This window comes from Rhinatrema bivittatum, chromosome 2 (genome assembly GCF_901001135.1).
Source record: "Rhinatrema bivittatum chromosome 2, aRhiBiv1.1, whole genome shotgun sequence".
NCBI classification, from domain to species: Eukaryota; Metazoa; Chordata; class Amphibia; order Gymnophiona; family Rhinatrematidae; genus Rhinatrema; species Rhinatrema bivittatum.
In genome coordinates this window covers 508,266,772-508,284,744 of record NC_042616.1, presented here as the reverse complement: position 1 = coordinate 508,284,744, position 17,973 = coordinate 508,266,772, and the positions used below count along the sequence as shown (strand labels likewise).

The window sequence follows — 17,973 nt, the reverse complement described above, 5'->3', positions numbered from 1 at the left end:
CACCCCACACTCTCAGCCCCTTCTAGCAGTCAGGTGGTAGGCCAGCAGCCCCCTGCCATGTGTCAGAAGCAACAACCCACCATGGAGGAAATGGGGTGGTGTTCAGTAATGCTATCCCGGGGAAGGAGGCAGGCAGCCTCAAAAGTTGTAACCAGGAGCATCGGGGAAATGATTGCCCTTGATGCCCAGCCTTTGCAGGTCGTGGAGAATGTGGGTTTCAAGCATTTCCTGACGGTCTTAGTTCCAAATTACAAAGTTCCCTCCAGAATCACATCTAGCAGAAAAGTCATCCCCAGCCTGTACAACCAGTGTCACAGTCACATCCAAGCGCTGCTAGCTAAGGCACAGGGGATTGTGCATTTCACCTGCGATATCTGGACTGCCATGAATGCTGCACACTCTTACCTCTCCCTGACAGCACACTGGTGGGACCTGGCTGAGGCAAGGGCAGGCAGCAGCTCTATTAGTGAACAAGTATCAGGGTGGAGTTGGGCTTTACTGCACACCCACCTGATGGATGAGGCCCATACCTCAGCCAATATTCTAGCATGCATCAGACAGATGCTGGCGAGCTGGCAGCTACACCAGCGAGACAGGAATCTTCAGGCAGTGTTCTTTGTCACAGACAATGGTGCAAACATGGTAAAGGCAATATGCGACGGGTGCTTTCAGAACATCTGATGTTTTGCACACACTCTGCACCTGGTAGTGAAGTCAGCTCTGGGGTTGGAGTCCAATCGCCAAGAGAATGAATACCTACATACATTAATACACAAGTGCAGGAACATAGCAGCGCACTTCCACAGAAGCGTGAAGGCGGGGCAGGTTCTCTGACAATAGCAGACTGATTTGGAGATGCCTCACAAGCGTCTCATTCAGGACATTGGCACCCGGTGGAATTCCACCTATATGATGCTGTAGAGGTTAGTGGAGCTGCAGACACCCCTTCATGAACTTTCTGCATCAGTGGACAAGGTGTGCAGAGTCCCCTAGGGCATCATGATTGGTTAGTCATGAGTCAGCTGGTAAAAATCCTGCAGCCCTTCAAGGATGTCACGGAGGAGCTGAGTTCCAGAAGTGCCAACTTGGCTGACATCATCCCTATAGTTAATTTCCTAGATGAAAATTTGGAGGGCTTTAAACAGGAAGAGGGAATGACAGTAGAGGTGCTGCATTGTCTGGACTTTTTGCAGAAGCAGGTGCAAGAGACATTAAGACCTTTAACAAAAGACCACACATACATGCTCACCACAGTCTGTGATCCCCGTGTGAAAGAGAAACTCGCCCTACAGTCCGATTGTCTCACATTTGTGAAGGACCTGCTGTTAGTAAAAGTCTGTGAAAAAGGCATGCCATAGGCAGAGACAGATTAGGTATGAAACAGAGGAGGAAACAGCGGGCATTTCAGAGAGTTGTGCTGCTAGCCCAAGCAGAAGCAACACTCTGTCAGCTCCATGTCAGTATGCCAAAGGCATGTTGCCCCTAAAAAAGCATCTGTTCAGGGGAGGGGGGGGGGGAGGGGGGTTTCCTAGGGGTGGAATGTATGTTCATAGAAGTTTACGGTTGTATGATATGTAACAGACCACATTATGTATCATATGTCACTCCTTGCTTGTTGTTCGCTGTTTTCAAAAAATAAACAGATTTACCATAAAAAGCATCTGTTCTGGAACGGGCTAGAGCGAAAGCAGCTGGCAAGGAGGACTTTCAGCCCACCCAAGCAAAGGAGACACCAGCACAAATGTCAGTGACATGGTATCTCACAGATCTCATACAGGACATACAGACAGATCCGCTGGCATATTGGGCATACATGTCCACTGTCTGGCCACACCTAACCAAAGTGGCTCAGCGATATCAGTCATGTCCACCAACCAGTGTGCCCAGTGAACATGTATTTTCAATGACAGGGGATATCATGAGCCCTCACAGCTCAAGGCTGGCACCAGAGTTGATGGAAATGCTAGTGTTTAAAAAAACCCCAAAAACATGCCTTTGGCTTGGGTTTCCAAATTTTCACTGTGAATGGCAAAATGAATGAGAGCAATTTAAAGCCTTGCAGCAGCTCCAACTGCCTCATATGCTCCAGATAATATGAGCACATGTATCTGACCTCAAACACTGTGCCTGTCTGTCCACTGTCCAGCCCTTACGTCACTACAAGGGCCTGACCTCAAATGCTGTGCCTGTCTGTCCACTGTCCAGCCCTTACGACACTACAAGGGCCTGACCTCAAACGCTGTGCCTGTCTGTCCAGCCCTTACGTCATTACAAGGGCCTGACCTCAAACGCTGTGCCTGTCTGTCCAGCCCTTACAACACTACAAGGGCCTGACCTCAAACATTAATGTTTCTAGTACTATAGAAAACTGTTCGTAGTTGCACTCTAGTTCATCCTCTGTGTTCCCATAATTTATAAAGGCACTGTGTAGGGTACAAAGTCAACATAAGTTGATATTGTAGATTTGGGTGGGAGATGATGTCAGCGCTTCTTTTGGTCCTAACGGCTGAACCCTCATTGCAAAGGGAACCCTCAGTCTCTGGCAATTCAAACTACCAATCCTTCACAGCATGGATCCTTAATTAAAACAAACAATTTTCTCTTAGTTTCAGGGCAGAGAACTTCCTCTGTCTTGCTCAGGAAATCATGATCTGTTTGCACATGCTTAAATCCTAACAATTTGAACCATTATACAGGCAAAATAATAATGAAACTCCATTACAAGGCTCCTAAATAATCATAGCTAGCTACAATACTATTCACATCAATGCACATATGAATGGATTTTCCTAATTTACCTTAATTAAAGCAAATTTTGGCCTCCTCCATGGCGACTCGCCACACTCGCTACCCATTCTAGGGAGCAATTTCCTGCGCAAAGGAAAGGTAACTCTCCCCGGGTGTAGCCAGCCTCTCTCTTAGTACCCATTGACCCATGTTGGACCAGAACCGCTGTTCACATGGAAACCTCCTCCACGTCGACTCGCCACACTTTGAAGGCTCGTCCTCTACTCTAGGGGCCAACCCATTTCAGGGATCCCTTTCCTGCGCAAAGGAAAAGGAACTCTCCCCGGGTGTAGCCAGCCTCTCTCTTAGTACCCGTTGACCCATGTTGGACCAGAACCGCTGTTCACATGGAAACCTCCTCCATGTCGACTCGCCACACTTGCCCAGGCTCATGCCCCACTCTTGGGGCAAACCCATTTCAGGGAGTCCTTTCCTGCACAAAGGAAAGGGAACTCTCCTGGATGTAGCCAGCCTCTTAGTGCCCACTGACCCATGTTGAACCAGAACCGCTGTTCACATGGAAACCTCCTCCACGTCGACTCGCCACACTTTGAAGGCTCGTGCCTCACTCTAGGGGCCAACCCATTCTAGGGAGCCCTTTCCTACGCAAAGGAAAGGAACTCTCCCCGGGTGTAGCCAGCCTCTCTCTTAGTGCCCGCCAACCCATGTTGAACCAGAACCGATGTTCACATGGAAACCTCCTCCACATCGACTCGCCACACTTTGAAGGCACGTGCTCCACTCTAGGGGCCAACCCATTCTAGGGAGCCCTTTCCTTCGCAAAGGAAAGGGAACTCTCCCTGGGGCCAGCCTCTCTCTTAACATCTTAAATACCTACAGTACCTGAATGTAATCCACATTGAAGCGCTGAAAAAAAAGAGCAAAAAATACTGCTACACAGTATTCTTAAAGGGCTATTGAAAAGCAACATGTTCATACTTTAATATAGTATGTCCCAATCAAGTTGTGGGGAGGCAATCAGACATAGACATCCAAGAAATCAATTTGCATATACTGGGGACTCAGTATATGGAAATTTCTCTTTTGCCTAAAGAATGTGGGTATCCTGAAAGCCAGACTTGCTAGGTGGGCTTCCAGGAGAGAGTTGGGAAATATTGTAAAATAATGCACGATTCTCTAAGTCTTATGTGCTCTTTCAGAAAGACAAGATGTCCAAAAATATTTTTTTTCTTTCTTTTTTATTAAACCTTGTAGTACAAACCTGAAAAATAAACAAAAAAATCTGGCAATAAACAACATGAAGTCTTTCCATACAAGGAAAGAGAGCAGAGCAGCGCTAATAAATTAAATGTCAAACCGTAAGCCATAGTCATAGAAGTTTACTGTCAAAAAAGGGAAAGGTACACAGCAAGGCCATATAAACTTGACAACCACATTTGAAAACACTTGACTCTGTTTATGTTATTGTTAAATATTCCAACAGTTCAGTCTTCTGCAACAACAACCACCAATTAACTGAATGATAGGACTTCCCCGACAGTCACCACTGGCAAAGCTCAGTGCAATATGGGTGAGCTACGGTATTGTTCAGCTTTAATTATGAAACAAAGAACAGTTTGAGAAAATAACTCCCTTTTTCTCTAATTCCACACATACACACGCGCAACCAGAAAAAGGGGGCAACAGCTACTCCATTATTATTTTTTGTTGTTGTTCAGTGGTGTAAGCAGCACTTATATAAATGTTACAAGAAAAAACCCTGTAAGCATCCATCCAACCGATGAAGAAACTGAAATGTAAGGCTTTTTCTTCATCTTGTCTTGTCACCAACCCCTTTCCACCCCAATTCCCCAAAAAAGGCTCAAGTATTTAAAACAATTTACAGGCATATGTACAAAAAAAGGTGTGTGACTTTTTTTTTTTTTGTTACACAACACAGAGGAAAAGAAAAAGTGGACAAGATGAGAAAATGCATTTCACATTCAAAAGAAATATGTAGACCTTCCTTAGTGGCTCTAGATGTGATTTAAAATGGAACAAATTTAAAGAAAGAAAAAAAATAAATCAACAACTAAATTAATGCTGACTGTGTAAGGTGAGAATAGCAGTGGAATGAGAATGGAATGTTAGAAAGATTGCACATCTATGATGTAGAAGCACTTATGGCTTCAATCACTTTTTTAAAATTATTTTTTCCTTCTTTTTTCTAAAGGATGCTATAGAAGGGTTTTCTTTTTTTTTCTGGATAAAGTAGCCAACAGCACCAAAAAATAACTGAATGGATTTCCTAGTGAAATCAGGCACAGTTTTTTCCCACTCATGTGACTCCTCCAAGGCAGACAATCTTTTATTCCTCCTTAAACAGATGCATAGTGATGTGCTGGTAAAAGAGAACATTTTACTTCAAATATCATCATTCTGCCTCTGGTTATAAATCAAGTCCATCTTCAGCTGCCATAACCTCCCAAAAAGATTTTTTTTTTAAATTCCCCTATTTAAAAAAATAAAAAATAAAAAAAAGTTACAAAATTCATCTTGCACATGACAGAATAAAACACAGCCCAGTAAAGCAGGTTCATTCAAGTTTTGTCATCTCTTTTCTGTCTACAAGATCTGCTCCGGTGACTGGGGAAAAAAAAAATCCCAAAATAAAAAAAAAATAAAACAACCCAAAAAAAAAAATATACAAAACACATCAAACTTCAACCTATTCAAAAATGGGTTAAAAGCCTTTTTTTCACAGTTACCAAAAAGGCTTTTCTTCCGGCCATTGGAACAATATAAATGTTTCACCAGCCCCATGGCTGTTTTTAAAACAGTGAATGTACTGCAATTTCAAAACCCTTGTCTGCAGTATCTAAGTACAAAAACCCTCCAAACCCCCTTCCAAAAAAATGACAATTTAATGCTAAAACAAAATTACTTCTCTAAAACCAGAAGAAAAAAAATCTTCTTTAGAGCTAGTGCAAAGACAGCTTGTATTCTACAGCAAGTACTCCAAACTAGGGTATCATAATTACAAAAAAAATATATATATATTTATATATATAATCAACAAAATGAGAGTGTTGGCATCTTCAGGATGAACTTGAAGCACTTTTGGATGATGTGGAGGATGACAGTCTAGTTGATGGCACATCTGCTGTTGCTCTCTTGCGAACTCCTTTTTTTGGTGTGGGCTTGCTGATACAGTTCTCATTGCTGCCATTTCTACCGTTCCCTTTCCCGCAAACACGATTAACTAGACTGATGATCTGTTCCTGCAAAAATGGAAACAAAAAAAATTAGCGTACAAAGAAGTTCTCTGATTCTAGTGCAAAATGTTATTTATGTGTACTACAAGTTTCGGGATTTTGAATGATCATGGAACCTGGGAATAATCAATCCCATTGAAGACTCAGCTATTGTCTCATAACAGGGAGGTGCATTTGGTAAAGGAGGAGAAAAAGAGGAGGTTCAAGTTACACAGAAATATCTGAAGCCTTACAGTCCCCACAGTAAAAGGCAGAAAATACCTGACTGTGTGCAAGTATTATCATCTGCTGGTATTTGCCAAAGTATCATGAACTGAATGACTTTAGTTCCTCCCAATTTTCTTAATGGCTTTGCCCGGGACAGAGGACCCCACTTGAGTTCCCATCATAGGCCAACCACATCACATTTTTGTTTAAATTAAATCTCAATATAAAAAAGAGCTGCTGGAAGGCCTATCCCTTTATCCCCACCCAGCCCTGGAAGAAAGCCTGCTTCAGCCATAAGAATCAGCCTGTGCTCAGCAGGTGCTGGGTATCCTTTTATCTATAATGCTCAAACATAAAAGGTATGGGCCTGCCTGGTGGCAACTGCTATGTCCTGCCATATGGGAGGTCCACGGTTGATCGCTGTGTATGGTCTTCCACTCCCCAGGTTGGCTGCGGCTTCTATAGAGGCAGTATGCACAGCCCCAGCAGAGGGAAGAGAATCATGGTCAATGACACCTAATGGCCAGATTCAGGACCCATGATTGCAGGGTTTTTGAAAGGAGCCCAGGTGCATGGCCTCTGTCCCCTGTTCCAGAACTGTCACTGCAGTGACTAGACTGGAGGCATCAGGGATATAAAACAAGAGAAATATCTCTGGGTAATTGCAAATGACAACTCATGGTGGCAAACCCTAGCCCTAGTTCAAAAAGAGCTGGAAATACAAGAGAGCAGGAGGGCAGTACTGAGTATAAAAATAAGTGCGACTGCACTTTTACATCATAGTGAACTTTGTAAAGAATGTGAATAAAAATAAGCTTATACTCCTACCACTAGGAGGCAAACTGGCTTTTTTTTTTTTTTTTTTTTTTTTTAATTTAGACTGTTTCGAAAGCTCATTGTGATGTAAAAATATATTTAGAGTATACTGTACAGTCCAGGGAGCCAGGAACCTAACTAGTCATACATTTACAGTAAAATAATTAAGAAAAGTACCCCATTTAATTCCATATTTACATTATTCATGTATATAGTCATGCCACATACCAGAAGTCCATCTGGAGTAAGCGCAATTCAGTGATCATAACGCAATCAAATTTGTCAGTCATTGCAGAGATAATATTAAATAAAACTACTACAGCAGCATTTAACTTTAAAAAGGGAGACTACCATAAAATGATGAAATTGGTTAGAAAAAAAAACCAGAAGAGCTAGTAGCAAAGTATAGAATACTTGGAAGCCCAGATAAAATGTATTCCATGCATAGGGAGGTGTGTTTTCAAAAACTTTTGAAAGTAAAATTAAAAATTACACGCCTAAGTAGTATTTTACAAGAGTCCGAAATGTGTGTACTAACAGTGATGCACATAAATGAGAAAAGGAAAAAAAAGGGCAGTTTAGGACCATTCCAGGGCAGGGTTTGGAAGTTTGCAGACAAGTTAGTATTTAGTAAGTAGTATAATCGCATTGATTTCCAAACTAGTCTGCATGCTTTTAAACCTGCTAACTTAAGAGCAGAAGTGAAACTGCACTTGTCTGCAGTTTTTGGGTGGAAGGTTTGAATTAAGTGGTGGGAGACCAGAGTGAAGTACTGGAGGATCTAGGTGAACTGGTGATTGCAAGCACATGTACAAGTGTTTTACTAAGCGGAGTTCATGCATTTTTTATAAAATACATGCTTTGTGTATAACAGTGTTAACACATGCATATGTTACATTTTACACACATGATAATTATATGTGCATACTTTTATAAAATGTGTAAATAAATTATGCATTTTCCTGCATACTGAAAAATACATGCTTACTTTCAGGGTACAAATGTGCAGTATTTTATAAATTGCGCAGTTCCCACCACACAATTTATAAAATACTGCTGTAACTTTAGATGTGCTAACTTATGCAGACTACTGAAAATCACCCTAAAAAAAAAATAATAATAATAATTGAAGGAAGACCAAACAATTGCCAGCATGCTTAACTAGTGGGGTAAAAAGAGGCAATGAAAGCCAAAAGGATATCTTTCAAAAAATGGAAAGTTGATTCAAATGAGAATAGGAGAGAGGATAAGCACTGGCAAATTAAATGTAAAACATTTATATGGTAGACTAAGAATGCATTTTTGCCATACAGGGAAAAACTAATATGTTTTTCAAGAATATCTGAAGCAAGAAGTCTGTGAGGGAGTCAGCTAGACCATTAGATGACCAAGGGTAAGAGGTGCTCAGAGAGAACAAGGCCATAGCAGAGGAACTAAATTACTTCTTTGCTTCAGTCTTTTCTTAGGAAGATGTTGGGGAGATACTGGTGATGTTTCAGATGAACTGAAGCAAATCACTATGAGACTGGAAGGCGTAAAAGGAAATTGACAAACTAAATAGTAACAAGTTACCAAGACTGAATGAGATTTACACCAGAGCTCTGAAAGAACTCAAATATGAAACTATAGACCTGTTACCAGTAATTTGTAATCTATCATTAAAATCAGCCACAATACCAGAAGATAGGAGGTTAGACAATGTAACATCAATTTTTAAAAAAAGAGGTCCAGGGTGATCCGGAATGCCACAGACCAATGATTCTGACATCTGTGCTGGGCAAAATGGTAGAAGCTAGTCTTAAAAATAAAATTACTGGCCAATGGATAGATATGGCTCAATGGGTAAGAACCAAAATTAATTTAGCAAAGGAAAGTCTTGCCTTACTAAATGTTCATAAACATGTGGATAAGGGTGAGTTGGTGAATATAGCATACCTGGATTTTCAGTTTATAATTTAGCTTAACCATGGAGAAGCCAACTCCAAGGGAGACTGTCAAGTTTCATGAGGACCTCCATCCTGCAGTCCTCCAAAAACACCTGTTACAGATAAGCAACTCTGCTTTCTCCAAGGACAAGCAGGATGGCAGTCAGTGACAGATTTATGGGTTTGCTATCCCTTGGCACTGTTGGTACTGTTGCATCACCCCTCCTTCTCCTTCCACAATAAGGCTAGACAACAGAGAGCAGAAGGTCTAAGGCACAGGCCCACAGTTTCCTGAGGCAGTTCATGAGTAGATTCTTTGGCAGAAACATGAATTCTGAGACACACTGGAAAAAAATGTCCCTAGTTACAAACAGTACCAACAACTAAACTGTTTTTCTTGCGGGCAGGGGGAGGAAGAGGAGCAACAGGTAATTTTTACATTTTCACAGGACATCTTGGAACAAAAACAATGGGAACTATGGGGTTAGAATTGGGTTCTATATCTTAATGAGATTCCTCAGGACACACTGGCCAAACCTACTATCACGTCAGGAGTCCCTGTCTAAACAATGGGAAGTGAATGTGTGGAAAGAACTCCATGTCACAGCCTTGCAGATCTCATCCATGGAGACCAATCCGAGATGGGCTACTGATGCTGCCATGGCTCTGAAACTATGAGCCTTGAAATAGTCCATCATATTTAGACCTGCCTGGTATAATAGAAGGAGATACAATCTGCTATCCAATCCAATACAGTGTGTTTGCCAATGGCAATCCCAGTTTGGTGGTGTGAAAAGAAACAAAAAGCTGGATGGACTTTAAGGACTTCAGAAATAAGGCTAAGGCTCTTTTGCAGTCCAAACTCTGTGGTACTTATTCCCCTTTGTGGACATGTGGCTCAGGAAAGAATGTTAGGAAGGATGACTGACTGATTAAAGTGGAAATGTACATTATCTTAAGCAAGAACTTAGGATGCATGCACAGAACCACCCTATTGTGAAAAAACTTGGTATAAGGTGGATAAGTCACTAGGGCTTGCAGCTCACTGACTTTGTGGGCTGAAAGGATCGCCACCAAAAACACGATCTTTAAGGTCAAGTACTTCCACTCACAAGGAGTCCAGAGGCTGAAAGAGCTTTCATCAGCTGAATCAAACCACACTGAGGCTCTAAGACACAGCAGGAAGCTTGATAGAAAGCTTCAGATGAAGCAAGCCCCGCATGAATCAGACAACCAAAGGCTATATCAAGATGGTGTGCCTTCTACATGGCAGTGGAAAGTGCCAATTGCGTCAAGGTGAACTCTTATTGAGTTGGTCTTAAGACCCAATTCTGAAAGGTATAGGTGGTTATCCTGCTCCACACAAAAGCTGCTTAAGGATCTAGGAAATTTTCCTCACACCAAAAGGCAAACTTGATCTATTTTGACACGCAAGACTTCCTCATGGAGTCATTCCTGGAAGCCAGAACAAGAGATACATTCTCACAGATTCCGAGATTGTAAACGTAACCTCTCAATTTCCAAGCTGAGTAGACCAGGGTCTCAATATTGAGATGGCACAACAGCCTCTGATCTTGAATGATGAGGGTTGGGGAAATTCCCCAGCCTGATTTGAATCCCTGATTGACATCTCCTGCAGGAGGGCAAACCAAATCTGTCTTGGCCTAAAGGGCACTATGAGGCTTAAAGTTCCCCAGTCTCTTCTGAGTTTCAACAAGGTCTTTGCAATGAGAGGAATTGGAGGATACATATACAGCAGGCCCTGGCCCCAGTTCAGAACAAAGATGTCAGAGACTAGTTTGCCTTAAGTCCCTTTCCAGGAGCAGAAATATCAGGGAATGCAAAGAGGTCCACCTTGGTTGTGCCCCATTTATAGAATTTCTAGTTTGCTATCCCCACTCCAAGGACCATTTCTGGAGCTCCAGGACATGACTTAGTCTGTTTGCCAGGATATTCTCTTCATCTGCAAGATACATGGCCCTGAGAACCATTTTTTGAGAAAAAGCCTAGTTCCATATCTATAAAGCTTCCTAACACAGGAAATACAATCCTGTTCCTCCCTGCTTGTTGATACAGAACCATCGCCATTTGATTGTCTGTCTATACCAGAACCACTTTGTTGGCTAATCAATCTCTGACTGCCTTTACAGCATACCAAATCACCCTTGGCACTAGGAAATGTATTTGATGAACGTTTCCTGAGCTGATCAGAGACATTGGGTGAAGAGTCCTCTACATAGGCCTTCCATTCTAGGTTGGATGCATTTGTAGTCAGGACAATCTTAACTGGAGGAATATGGAAAGGTATATGCCTGGCCAGTATGGAATGGTACAGCCACTAGACCAGAGTCTTTTAGAGGTTGAATAATCTGCATGCTGTCTCAAAGATCTTGAGTGGCTTGATATCACAGTGATCTGAGGGTCCACTGGGCTCTTCTCATGTGGAAACATTGCAGGGGAGTAAATATATATTGTTGATGCCATCAGGCCCAATAACGTCAACAAATCCCATGCTGATGCATGCTGACTCAATTGATTCCTCTCCTATGGGAGGAAGGCTCTTGCTGGAGATGTGTCTAGTAGTGCTCCTATAAACTCCATTTGAGATAATGGGCTCAAGAAGGACTTAGGATTTGTCACCAACTACCACAATGGCTCCGACTCCCAGATGATTTTGCACTTCCAAACCTGTCTTTTCCCACCTCTCAAAAGCCTCCTTCTTCCTCCCATTCAATCTTTCCTCCGCCCACATGCTTGGGTTTATTCTCCTGTGATGCGCTGTTCTCTTCAGCATCCAGTAAGATGGGCTCGGACTGCATGTCTTCAGCATTGCTCTTTGCTATTATATTAATACTTGTATTCTACCTCAGTTGAATCTCATGGGCCAAAAATATGAGCTCTGCTTGTCGTCTCCATTGGCAATTCTTTTCTGTGGTGGCCAGTGGATGGCAATTGCTAGGTTCTATGAGTGCAACTCCTCCTCTAGGTAAGTATTTGAACTAGTCTTTGTTTACGGTCATCAGTCCAAAGGTCATCAGAGTAATTCACAGCTCAACAAGAGTGTCACAAAATACTGCAACACCAGTACTAAACTGCAACTGTGTATCTTAAAGGGAGATCACATACCATTCATACATATTTACAACCTGCCTAGCTCATTCTAAAAACAATGAAACTTGTACATAATTTTCAGTAAACACACTCTGTACTGGTGTTGAATGTACTCAATAAATGTTTGTGTTTATGAGATTGGTTAATGAAAGTCAAGCGTTGTTCAAAAGAATATCAATTTAGAATGTCAGATTACCTGTTAAAGCCATGAAACACAGAAACTATGAGCAATACAAGAGATTAAGTTTCCTTGTACTGCAAATCAATAGGTACTAAGCACCATCATACAATATCCACATTTGCCTTTATTGTATGTAAATAGGTGGGCAGGTAAATTAAGTAAAGGGATGGAAACAGGGGAAAGGTGTGTAAGTTTGTGTTTAGACAGCATAAATATGACATATGTAAGACTGAGACTGCAGTAGTTAAAAACCATCTGTCCACTGATGATCTTATTACGCAGATTTCAACACCAGTACTTAATGTTTTAAAAGATATTTATTTATTAACAGACATATGCAAATGTGGTTCTCGACTGTCATAAGTGGGTCAGGGTTTCAGGATATCCACAGTGAATGTGCATGAGATGTATTTGTATGCAATGGAAGTAGTGCAAATACATCTCATGCACATTCACTGTGGATATCCTGCATTTCATGAATATTCAGTGTGCATATCTTGAAAAGTTGCCCAGCTTGTGGCACTTGAAGACCAGAATTGCCTACGGAATATTATATACCTAAGCCAGTTACAAACAATTAGGTTTATTAGCTAGTGTGAGCTAAATGTAAAATATGTACACACACATATACAGACATGCATGTCTGTGCATACCCAAGGATACCTGTATATGTACGTGTGCACATGTGCATGCAGATAGATATGGATAGTCTGGCTTTGCACCTTCATTCTTACTTGTTGGACTTGCATGGTGCATTATACAAAGTAACCTTTAGTCCTTTGTATGGATTTTCTGCAGGCGCTTAATTATTTCAACAACATCGTAAAAATCTCAGTCCGTCTTTCCAACTCAATGTTCCTCTGATGACTGTCCGAGCTCAATAAATCTTCTGAATCCTCTCCTGCCACAGTTCATACACTTGCAGATACCTAGGCTCCTATGGCCTATATCCTCCCCCCCCCCCCCCCCCCCCCCCATCACAGGAGAAAGCAAAGTAAATCAGTCAGTGTTAAGAACACATCTGGTACTGCCAGTACAGAAGAGATAACTTAAAAGGCGTGCTGACCTCATCATAGCGATACATTAGCTTCAGTCCGCGGCAGGACTTGTGTTTCTCCACATGCCTCAGCGCACACTCCAGGCAGAACACAACATTTTCATTCTCCTGTACCACCTGAAAGGTGAGAGCAGCAGAGGAGAACTGAAAAAATAGTTTTAATTTTTTTTTTTTTTAATGCTGACCAACAAATGGAACATTGGAAAGAATTACATGAATGGGTTCAGTGTCTGTCCCCCAAAAAAGGGACAGAATTTCAGTAAATCTGGCATGCAAGAAGAAAATGTGAATATCTCAGACAAAGTTTGAAAATCAGAAACATCAGGTCAGTATTTCGGAGAACTGAGCCTCCAAAAAAGATCCCCATTGCTTTCTATGGGAAACTGTTAGAAGCTGTTAGAACTGTTAGAATGCTGAGCAGTGCTCCATTCACAAATGATGCCCCCCCCAAAAAAAAACCCTTCCAGCACTGACACAGAGCAAGACTGGCAGAGAGACACAAAGACAGCGAAAATAACTCAAGCAGCTGGCAAGCAATGGCACAAAGGTGCTTTCAAAGCCATCCCTGCACACTTCCAACAGACACACACCACCCCCACATCATACATCCCCACACCGGTAAACATATCCCACACCCAAACACGCTCCAGCATATCCCCTCCTCCATGCACCCCCATGGCACTCCCCCCTCCCAAACACACACACACACACACCTGGCACTAGTCCACTCCCACTGCATGCACAGACACCTATATCCCCTCTCATACACCCACACCCTTCATTCTTCTCTCCCCCAAACACACTCTCATTACAAACCACCCACACCCACTTTTCTACAAGACGACTATGGGCCTTATTTTCTAAATGTATCGCACGTGGTAAGGGACGTTTCGCACGCGAAATGTCCCTTTTCGCGTGCGATACCAAAATGGGGGCGGAGTCGGCCCCGGAAGAGGAGGAGTCGGGGCGTCACCGGGGCCAACTCCGCGAAGCCACCGCGGACGACGAAAAGGTAAGGCCCTTTTCGCGTCCTATTTCGCTCCCAATAGCTACACCTCCTAGCGCAGGTCCGCCCCCCCGTTTCAGCCCCCCGCCCATCATTTCCTAAAGTATCGCAGGCTTGTGATACTTTAGAAAATGAGGCCCTATGTTGGAAGGCACTCTGAAAAGCCATGTCACTGCATGCTTTCTGTACTTGGTTTTAAAGCAGGTTTAATTGTCCTGCCTCAGCAATAGTCATTCACATCATTTTGTATCCAAGGGGGATCAGGACATCAGCCCTCTTTCCCTCCTCCCCAGCCCCTCCCACACTGTGCAGCTTCTCAATCTCGGACAAAAGGCTAAGGGGGGACTATTCTCAGCTCATGGCTCAGAGGCCCAGGTTACTGTCAACCCATGCATAATATTACTACTACTAAACATTTCTATAGTGCTGCCTTCCAACTGCATGTAATGCAGTTCTGCAGGGCTCAAAGTCTGCAGTGAGTTGTGTCAATGTCAACATTTTTCAAACAACCTGGTGGTTGGTAGCCCAGTTGGCCACCAACATTCCCCTCCCTCTGGCACTTCCTGCTGCAGGACCACGTCACTGTGGCATTAGTACAGGTACAGGAACACAATCTGCAATGTCACTTTGCTGCCTACCCCGAGGGGGAGGGCAGTACTGCACTCAGAAGTAGCCTAGTGGTTAGAGCAGTGGGCTATGAACCAGGAGACCAGGGTTCGAGTCCTGCTGTCCTTGTGACCTTGGGCAAGTCACTTTACCTTCATTACAGGCCGATACAGTACAGTGCGCTCCAGTGGAGCATATCACCTCCTCCATGGAGCGGTGGCGCGCACTGTTAGCCCAGGTTTGGATGCGCGTTTTCAACGCGCTAGCTTTACCCCTTATACAGTAAGGGGTAATAGCGCGTCGAAAATGCGCGTCCAACCCCCCCGAAACTAATAGCGCCCGCAACATGCAAATGCATGTTGATGGCCCTATTAGTTATTCCTGCACGATACAGAAAATAAAATGTGCAGCCAAGCCACACATTTTACTTTCAGAAATTAACGCCTGCTCAAAGGCTGGCGTTAATTTCTGCCGGCGCCGGGGAAGTGTACAGAAAAGCTGAAAAAACTGCTTTTCTGTACACCCTCCGACTTAATATCATAGCGATATTAAGTTGGAGGCCCCAAAAGTAAAAAAACAAAAAGTAAAAATAAAAAAAAAAAAATTTTAAATCGGCCCACGGGTCAGAAGATGGACACTCAATTATGCCGGCGTCCATTTTCCGAACCCGTGGCTGTCAGCGGGTTCGAGAACCGACGCCGGCAAAATTGAGCGTCAGCTGTCAAACCCGCTGACAGTCGCCACTCCTGTCAAAAAAGAGGCGCTAGGGATGCGCTAGTGTCCCTAGCGCCTCCTTTTACCGCGGGCCCTAATTTGCATAGGCCACCCTCCTGAATCGCGCGCCCAGGAGAGTGGCCTGTACGCACGCCGGGAGAGCACTCCCGCTCTCCCGCGTGTTTTTCTGAATCGGCCTGTTAGATTGTAAGCCCTCTGGGGACAGGGAAATACCTATAGACCTCAATGTAATCCACTTTGAAGCGCTGAAAAAAGTGTGAAAAGCGGAATCTAAATCTAAATAAATAAAATAGTTAAGTAGAAAAGGTGGAGGGGAGCATCCTGGATTTGTCAATAGGCACCCATTATGCCTAGGATGGCAAACATTTAGGGGCAGCTGACTGGCTAGGATTTGCTTGCCTTCCAGCCCTGCTGAATTGCTTTTAGTACCCTGTAACAGCCCCTTACAGGAGGCGGGGAAGGGGCAAGCACCATAAGTTCCTAAGGGGTGGCAAGATCCTAAATCTGTCCCCGGAGGGGAGTGGGGGGAGGCTTTCACTTGGAACTGAAAAAAAAAAAAGAGAAAGTATTAGCTAGTATGGTACTCCCGATTTAAACTGCAGTACTGGATTCTGTGTACACTTCATTTCTAAGTGACGCAACAGCCTGACAGAAAATGAGCAAGAGGTGTGACAATCTCCCCTTTAAAGATGCTATTAAACCCAGGAGTTCACATCAGGTTAACTACATGGGAACAATCTGAAGGAAGTAACCAAAAGCAGCTGGGAAAAGCTGCTGAAAGGATTAAGCACTCTCTGCAGCTTCAGACAAAATTATTGTAAAAAACAGAGCTTGCCTTTATCATCAGATAATTATCACTACCGAATGCCAGATATTGCCAGCCAAAAAAGCAAGGGCTTCTCACACACTGGTGAGAACAGCTACCTAGCTTATATGCCTGCTGCCAAAAGCAATATTGCTCTTGGAGAATATAATTATATAGCCAGATATATCTGGGACTTTTACATTTTTGTTTAAATCCCGTATCAGTAGGAAGATTCAGCAGATTTTCACAGCCGATTAATGATCATTGATTGTCTTGCTCCACATTTTCTAATGGGGATTTGCCCCATGACACTCCATGAACGCAGGAAGACTAAGAGCTGCCGCTGTGTTGGCATTCAGAAGTACTGACGGCGGCAGCGTCATGCTGGATACCCTCCTCACCATGGAAAGGTAGCAGAGGTGCTGGCAAATCTGACACCTCCTCTCTGATGTTTCCAACTGCAACCACTTTCGAGGCTTTTTCTTCCCGTCCACCGACAAGCTGTTGCTGTCATGGCTGCCGTAGCGGGCTGAAGAATGCAGACCTGCCTTGAAGAGTTCCTGCCGCTGCCTCAGCTCCGTATCCCTAACCAAGAAAAAAAACAAAAAAAAAACCCTACTAATCAGAAACTAAACACACATCACTCCACCCTTACTACTAAAGCTCCATTTTGAGGCCTTGTAATGAGGGTGCAGTGACCTTAGCAGCCTGAGAACCTCACTGGAGTTCTTTGTTTACATCTGTGAATTTCCTCCCATTTTGGGCAAAATAAAACCCCATCCCCACATCCAGTTAGGTAAATAAGCAAATGAAAGCATCTTAATTTAAAAAATAAAAAATTACATCCATCATGACACATTCACAGCTGCACGTTCTTATCCAACTTATCATTCCAATAGTCCCTCTCTATATGTCAATACTATCATTTTGGCTTTTGGTTGGGCGGGGGAGAGATGTCTTAGGGACAATGTATATTTTTCAAATTGACACAACTGCAGTCAACAGACAAAATGCAGAATCCTTGGTCAGTGGTCATCAAACGTTGAAAAGACATCGGAATACAGCAATCCATATACTGGTGATTAGTGCACACCAGTTGTGACATCTTTTGAAAGATAGATATCGAAACTACATAGTAGACAAAAAAAAACAGCATTATAACGGAAACTGAGACACAGTGACAGCAAATTCACCAACGTGCAAAGCCTCAGTGCTAGTTGTGCAGTCACTGCAAAAGGAGAAAGTGATGTAGAGTTTCTTTTCGGACACTGGGAGATGGAATCTTTTGGCACATAAGTCCTGCCCTGGCAAAGAACACACAGGTCATGGGGCACTGGCACCAAGGGGTTACAAGGAAAGTATGTTTATTTTACACTCAAGAGTCCCAATAAAAACAGCATTTCAAGCATACGAAGTGAGCTGCCAGTGTACAGCACTAACACTTCTACATAAAAATGATTTTCCATTGGGAATGCAGTCTGTCCTCTCCCACCTAGCATCTTATGTCTCCTGACTCCTATCA

At 43.1% G+C, this 17,973-nt stretch overlaps 1 protein-coding gene across 1 annotated transcript in view; it reads right to left on the bottom strand.

Moving 5' to 3' along the window:
• Window positions 1-3,967: 3,967 nt before the first annotated feature.
• JARID2 (jumonji and AT-rich interaction domain containing 2) overlaps window positions 3,968-17,973 on the bottom strand; it is a 585,747-nt gene continuing 571,741 nt past the window's right edge. Inside the window, 3 exon segments of the mRNA XM_029590689.1 lie at window positions 3,968-6,008; window positions 13,309-13,416; window positions 16,853-17,036. Coding sequence (XP_029446549.1) covers window positions 5,826-6,008; window positions 13,309-13,416; window positions 16,853-17,036 — 475 coding nt within the window. The 3' untranslated portion in view covers window positions 3,968-5,825.